The following is a 7,788-nucleotide window of genomic DNA, read 5'->3' as shown; positions in this document are numbered from 1 at the left end:
ACCTTTACCAAATTTACCTGTATTTACTTTGTTTTCATATTTGGCGACTTTTTGTGAAAAATTGAGATTTTCTGAGGGAGGGGTTTGGCAACACTGATCAAAATGTTCAGAAATGTTTGGGATAAACCTTGAATTATGAGGATTTGCGATAGCCTATGTGTGAATTAGGCAGCCAATTTATTTTTGAACGAGTATGTAATCTTCTCACTACTTAATTAATTATTTTTGTACGGTCTCTATGCTGTTATTCGGCCGTGTTTAGGAGTACTCTCTAAGGGGAGGAAACTGGGTGTTGCCCGATTTTTTTTTCAAGTCGACTGAATCCAAGCAGCAGCAACACAGACGGAGATTGGAGTTCAGTCTGCGCGAGCGCTGCATAACGGCTGCTTCATCGAGACACTTCTTTAACCGGGTTTAAAAACATCCTCCAGAAACCGACACCATGGGCGTGGAAGGCTGCACGAACTGCATCAAATACTTGCTCTTCTTCTTCAATTTCATCTTCTGGGTAAGTGGGCATTCATTTTGTGCGATGGTCCTGCGTGTGGCCTGAGAAACCGCCATTGGTTTTCTGTACTAAGAAGATTGTTTAGCCTTGATGTTTTCAGCCGTTATGAACAGGAATTTAACCTGCGCCGCTGAGGACTGAAACGAAGATGGCCCTGTAACTTCTGTTATGACTCATTCACGGCAGATGCAATTGTTTTAAATATAGACGTTTTATGTAGAAGATACTATTATAGAATCGCTGAGACAAAACGATAAAAACGGCGCCCAGCTTTTTTCGACCTCACTGCGAAAATAACGGACGAGGGGCGAGGAGTCCAGTAATAAGATTTCATTACAGCTCCCGTCTATTAATACTCCCCACAAAGGCTAGTCTCATGTTTATTACACCCGTCAAACTTACTATTTTCTTTTCCTTATGTTTTTAATTTCACAAAACTTAGCTACTATTAATGCTTTAACATTTCACACTCGGCGACACAATGAAGTAACAAAATAGCGCAGTAATAAAATTTGCGTTGTCTGGTCCCTCCCACTCGCTGTAGTTTGGAATAGAACCTGGAAAAGTGAATGGCAATACAATATTCCACCCAGCCAAACCCTGTTGAGAGTTTTATTTCATCATGCCAGTCATACTAGTCACGTTCCTTCTTTAATTTCAAAGTGGGTTTTCTGGCTCATTTCCTTTTAGGCATTTAAGGTTACTCTTACTAAACAGTCTAGCTAGATATCAATCATGATGGATTTCTTTAGACGTGTACAATGTTCCAGTTTATATCTTATCTACAGTAGGGCTGTGTATCACCAGCAAAGTCACGATACGATACGTATCACGATACAGAGGCCACGATACGATATGTTTCACGATACAGGACTGCACTGAATTTCACCAAAGCAGAATTTAGTAAAACAGCTGTTTATTAAACACTGCATACTATAGGGCCATTTCTAACTATTGGCAGAGCAGGCAGCTGACCTCTGCATTATGAAGGGCCTCCATAACTGTACCACAGTTCAATATAGGTAATGGCATATGTTTCATGTTTACATTGGGCACTCTTCACCAGGTACAATATTCTGATTGTTTGCATCTTGTTTTTAAGCCCATAAATAATAATGTACTCATTCTAATAAATTTATATTGTAATGTACTCATTCTAATATATATATATAAAAAATCACTTACATTGCTGGTAGGTTATCATTGCACAAATTAACACACTCTCTACGATTAAAAACAAAAATGGAAGAGTTCTAAACTAACGCGCTGTCTTCACTGTATCTAACGCACACAAGGCTGATTTACTCGACGCGTCCGCAAGTTCGCTTTTAGGTGCACGCGGCAGTTCTTTCCGCGCAGCTCCGCTTCCGAAGATGCACGAGTTCAAAGCGACTCTAGCCGAACATGCACGTCTGTGCCAGCATTTGTGTGAAACAGAACGGAAGCAGTTTGATGTTAAGTGCAGTCACACACACAGATTAGTGATGGGAAGTTCGGATCATTTTACCGACTCGGACCTTTGAGTCTCGTTCAGCAAAATGAACGAATCTTTTGACTAAAACTAGACTAAATGTCATCAGTTTTCGTCGACTAAAACTAGACTAAATGTCATCAGTTTTCGTCGACTAAAACTAGACTAAAATGCTCAGACTTTTAGTTGACTAAAACTTGACTAGACTAAAAAGAGTATGAACGTGACTAAAACTAATAAAAACTAAAATGACAGCTTCACACAAAGACTAGACTAAAACTACAATTAAAACAGGCCGCCAAAAACAACACTAGTTGTAGCCTATATATGCTCTATTCATTCTTTTTTAGAAACCTCGCACTTTTCTACTCAATTTTAAACGTTGTAAAATTTTTAACAAATGAAGTGTGATCCACTGCTGCACACGTGCCACAATATCGATACAGGGCCAGCTGTATCGATACTCGTATCGTCAAATCTCTGTGACGATATATCGTCGTATCGATATTTTGAGCAGCACTAATCTACAGCACTTTCTAAATTGTTAGTCAAGCATTTACAGTGTCTTCTCAAAATCTGGTTGATTAATCAGGTCTCAATTTTCATTTTACAAATTAGTCTCTTTGTAGGTGATTTCTATACCAAAGAAATAAAAAGAGCATTGTGTAACTGCACTGATAATTATGTATGAAAGTATCACAGGATGAGTGCTAAATGATAAGTGCTTAAACTACATTTTTCTTCCCAGAAAGTGCATCACGAACAATATAGTTGCAGTGTTTAAGCCCGTTCACACCAAGAATGATAACTATCGGCGCGTCCGAAATCGTGTAGGCTACTGTCTGAGTACTACGTTGAAATTTGAATTTACTTCACGGCCGTTAAAAAAGTATGTTCTATATAGTATGAATATGGGTAGTATGAATGAAATTTGGACGTACTATATCCGCCGTGTTGTTACTGTCACATGACCAATCCCAAAGACTATGTTGCGTCCCAATTCGCCTACTTATACTATGCCCTAAAAGTATGTACTCATTTTGTGAAGAAAAAGTACATACTTTTGAGTATGTAGCAGAATAGTAGGCGAGCTTTGGGACATAGGCCTATGGACGCTGTGTTGCTTAGTTACGTGCATCCTGTCACCATTTAAACTGCCCTGTCAATCATCTTGTCAAAGTTAACAATATCCATATTTCGTTTAATTTAATTTCCTACCGAATTGGAGAGAAATGAAGAGGCACGTTGATCTGCCAGTCGCAGGTCTATCATGCAGAGAAGTCTGCTCATATGTTTACATAATGATGCATTTAAAGTTAATGACCAAACGTATCTTTATAAAAGTTCATAGTGTTGCTGCAGATTAAATCTAACATGGACACATTAAATAAATATTTTTTTCAACAGGTTAGATATTGATTATTTATTACTCAAACCCCTCAAAGTACTCAAAGTATGTGATTTCGGTCCAAAGCTTATGTCCATAAAGTTTTAATAATCGTTCTAATTCTATGAGATTTGCTAAGTCCACTCCACAGCTTTAACAGTAACAACACAGTGGAACAATATCGCTGGAATAACTTTCATAATGTTTTTTTTCCCACCCAATATTAAAGTCTTTGAGCATTTAAAGCAGCAGACAACATAACTGAAACTGACGCTCATAATAATCAAAACCACAGCTATAACGATAACGGCACAGAGGATCGAAATTGTTCCAATCACTTTCAGAACTATTTTTTTCCAGGCTGATAAATGATAAAAACATTGACAGCCATGAGTCCACCTGACTTTAAAGAGCTTGAGCATTTAAAGCAGTGGACAACCTATCAACAGTGTGCATTAGAATAAACAAATTGTCCCTTGGTGTGTATGCAAATACAGTTATTTTTATACTTATTGTTCACGATGTGAATGGCCCGTTAGGCACATTGAGAAACTAAATGTTAAAGCCAATATATGAGCCTTGTGATGAAACAAGAAACCAACTTCAACATAAAGCAGAGGCATATTTTCCCACTGGCTAATGGGTTTAACACCCATGCTGATTTCTCTACAGGCTCAACGGGTGGTGAAACCCCTTATGTGTGAATGAACATGGCAAAACAGCATGATGGCTTCCTACCTTGAGGAATTTTGCTTTGAGAACTGACCCAAAGAGATGGTGGTGGAAAAATACCTATAAAGAAGGTGTTAGATCTAAGAGTCCATTGCCAAGCCCATATGATGAGTTTGACAGTACATTGTGGTTAATGGAGAATGGGTGTGGGGTTTGACAGAAGGTCGGGGCCTTCTACTTCTGAGCCTCATGCATTGACATGCCAAGCATTCTACAACCACCTCACACTGGGTCATGGGTCAAAAATAGAAGCCGCACCTGACTGCTGGCAACAGAAGGGAGAAGTATGAGAAGGGGGCTCTGATTTTAAGACCCTTACACAGGCTGATAACTGTGTGTGTGAGATAAGGAGAAGTGTGTGTGGGAGGGCAGATGCTAATTCCGTCATGTTGCAGGAAATATTAAGCAACATGGTGCAAAATATTTTTCGTATACTCTATCCATGGCATTGGCCTCTACTGGTTTTACCTTGGCAACCAACTTATAAAGGAGGAAAAAAATTGTTTATAGCTGGCTTCCTGTGATGAGTAATCTAGAAATATAGTAAATTGTAATAAAGAAAAATTATTTAATAAATCAACTACTACTAGTCAAGTCAAGCTGATCAGAGGAATGCTTTATGGTCCATAGTTACATAGCTTTATGTACAGTGTTTCCCCTAGGTTTACGGCTTTGTGGGGGAGGGTGTTCTGTTTTTTTCCGTTTTAATTTTTCTGGACTCCTTTTTAATGGTTAAATTAAATTTTATTAATCAAAAAACATCTAATTAAAATCATGAAACTTAAACAATTTAACATCAATGTATCAAAAGTTTAACAAAAATTACGTTTAAGGCCCTATGAAATGTTTTATTTTTTCCAACCTTATGTTTTATTGTTACCAAATTCTGTTTTAGCATTATTTGAAAGCATAAAAACATGTTTCATTTATTCTTACAATAGCCTTATGAATTTTTCCTCAGAAATTCTGTGTCGTGTATTTACATTTTAAAACAGTAATTTAATTTATCTTTTAATTAATGAAAATTAAACAAATTTTATTTTTGGAAAATAATGGGGATTTAATATTACAATTAAAACATTGAAGAAATATTGTATGATTATTAGGGATGTAACGATTAACTGCGAGCCGGTTGAAAATCGATTCAAATATGTGACGATTCAAATCGGTTGAGATGCTAATAAACAAATCGCGATTCATTTAGGTGTAGGAGTTTATATGAATGCATGTCTGAGGGGAACTTACTGTCTTTAGAAAAGTTTAGATGGTATTTTTTCTTTTCATCTTGCCCTGCAGCTCACGCTCATGATAATCAAAACCACAGCTATAACAATAACGACACAGAGGATCAATATTGTTTGAATCACTCTTCAAACTACTTCTTCCATCTGATGAATGATAAAAACATTGACAGTCAGAGTCCATCCGACTTTAAAGAGCTTGAGCATTTAAAGCAGTGGACAACGTATCAACAGTATGTATTAGAATATACAATGTTTGGTGTGTATCATCATTGTTATAGTTATCTTCATACTTATCGTTCTTGATGTGAATGAGCCTTTAGACACATTGAGAAACTAAATCTTAAAGCCAATAAGTACCTTGTGGCGAAACAAGAAACCAACTTCACCAAAAAGCATAGGAATATTTTCCCGCTGGCTAATGGGTTTAACACCCATGCTGATTTCTCTACAGACCCAACAGGTGGTGAGACCCCTCATGTGTGAATGAACATGGCAAAACAGCATGATGGCTTCCTACCTTGAGGAATTTTGCTTTGAGAACTGACCCGTGGTGGAAAAGGTGGAAAAATACCTATAAAGAAGGTGTTAGATCTAAGAGTCCATTGCCAAGCCCATATGACAGTACATTCAGTACATTGTGGTTAATGGAGGATGTGTGCGGGGGTTTGACAGAAGGTCTGGGCCTTCTACTTCTGAGCCTCATGCTTTGACATGCCAAGCATTCTACAACCACCTCACACTGGGTCATGTGTCAAAAATAGAAGCAGCACCAGACTGCTGGCAACAGAAGGGAGAAGTATGAGAAGGGGGCTCTGATACCGTGGACGGAGCTGTGACATCGACATAAATAAAACAGGAACAAAAACTTTATTGACTTAAATTGTATTTAATTTGTTTATACAACTTTCATCATTGAAATGCCGAGAACAAACAAACACACTTGCACAACTCTGTTGCTGCCCCGGAGAAACAAACTGCATCCACTGTTCCCTTAACTCTGGTTTCTTTGGGAAGCTGAACAAGATTATCTTTCCCTCACAACCAAAAACACACTTCTTTGGTGACCAGTGTTTCCCCTAGGTTTATGGCTTTGGGGAGGGGGGTTCTGTTTTTTTCCGTTTACATTTTTCTGGACTCCTTTTTAATGGTTAAATTAAATTTTATTAATCAAAAAACATCTAATTAAAATCATGAAACTTAAACAATTTAACATCAATGTATCAAAAGTTTAACAAAAATTACGTTTAAGGCCCTATGAAATGTTTTATTTTTTCCAACCTTATGTTTTATTGTTACCAAATTCTGTGTTTTAACATGTCTAATTATTTGAAAGCATAAAAACATGTTTCATTTATTCTTACAATAGCCTTATGAATTTTTCCTCAGAAATTCTGTGTCGTGTATTTACATTTTAAAACAGTAATAAAAGGACACATTTAATTTATAATTTGTCTTAAATCTAATTTTGTAAAAAAAATAAATAAATAAATCGTGAATCGAATTGACTCGAATCGTGAATCAAATCGAATCGTGAGTTGAGTGAATCGTTACATCCCTAATGATTATAATTTAAAAATAATGGTTTTAATAGTTTTAGTAGTAGTAGTACATTCTACTGAACAATAGTAATATATTTCTGCCACAATGTCTTCAAATTAAACCAAACTTTTATTTTGACGGGTTGCGTGAATACCTTTACATTCCTGTGTTTATATGATATGAGGATAGTTTTACTCAAATGAAACGGTCAAATGCTCATGAAGTGACTCTCAGAGCAGTATTGGAGATGTTGTTCATGTATTTATGTCCTCATTAGTGAGACGTCACGCGCGCTTCAGTACGAGTCGAGTAGTAAACAAAACCGCGTGTCTGCGTCAATCATTAACACATAGACAAGGCGGAACTCCGCTGTGCGCGATGCAGACTGCAGAGAGCACAACCATGTAACGTAGAGACAGAATTGGCATGCCGTCGTGTAAATAAGATAAATAACATAAGGCTGTTTAGTTTGTTTAATAAAATAATTAAGGTATAGACCTGTTCTATATGAAAGTAGGGGTGTGCGATATATATTGTCTGCAATAATATCGTAATTGTTGTTTTAACGATGTGCGATTTGACATTATCGAGTATTTTGCAAAAACCATTCAAAACATCCCTACAGAGCGCACGCATACATTACGTGAAGTCTAGATTAGTGCGTGTGCGCATTTAGTGTGTTTTCTTTCACTGCATGATTCAGTCTATTAAATGCATTTAGAATGATCACAAATTCAAGACATGATGGCAGAAAATGTATATATTTATACCACTTCATATAGTTATTCAATTTCACACGAAGAGTGCCGTTTTTCTCCAAAAATTACCATGATTACAAATGTGACATTGGATTCAATAAACAATAAGTTAATTAAGAGACTTACGTTTTAGACACCATATTGCTTGT

At 36.8% G+C, this 7,788-nt stretch overlaps 1 protein-coding gene across 1 annotated transcript in view; it reads left to right on the top strand.

The window, feature by feature from the left end:
- The first annotated feature begins 311 nt into the window (after positions 1-311).
- The window catches only part of LOC107700472 (CD81 protein-like), a 41,689-nt gene continuing 34,212 nt past the window's right edge, over positions 312-7,788 (top strand). The window contains exon 1 of the mRNA XM_016502133.1: positions 312-508. Within this exon, the coding sequence (XP_016357619.1) occupies positions 443-508 (66 nt within the window). The 5' untranslated portion in view covers positions 312-442. The remainder of the gene's footprint in view (positions 509-7,788) is intronic.

This window comes from Sinocyclocheilus anshuiensis, unplaced genomic scaffold (assembly GCF_001515605.1).
Source record: "Sinocyclocheilus anshuiensis isolate Anshui unplaced genomic scaffold, SAMN03320099.WGS_v1.1 scaffold154, whole genome shotgun sequence".
NCBI classification, from domain to species: domain Eukaryota; kingdom Metazoa; phylum Chordata; class Actinopteri; order Cypriniformes; family Cyprinidae; genus Sinocyclocheilus; species Sinocyclocheilus anshuiensis.
This window is presented reverse-complemented; position numbering and strand designations above follow the sequence as displayed.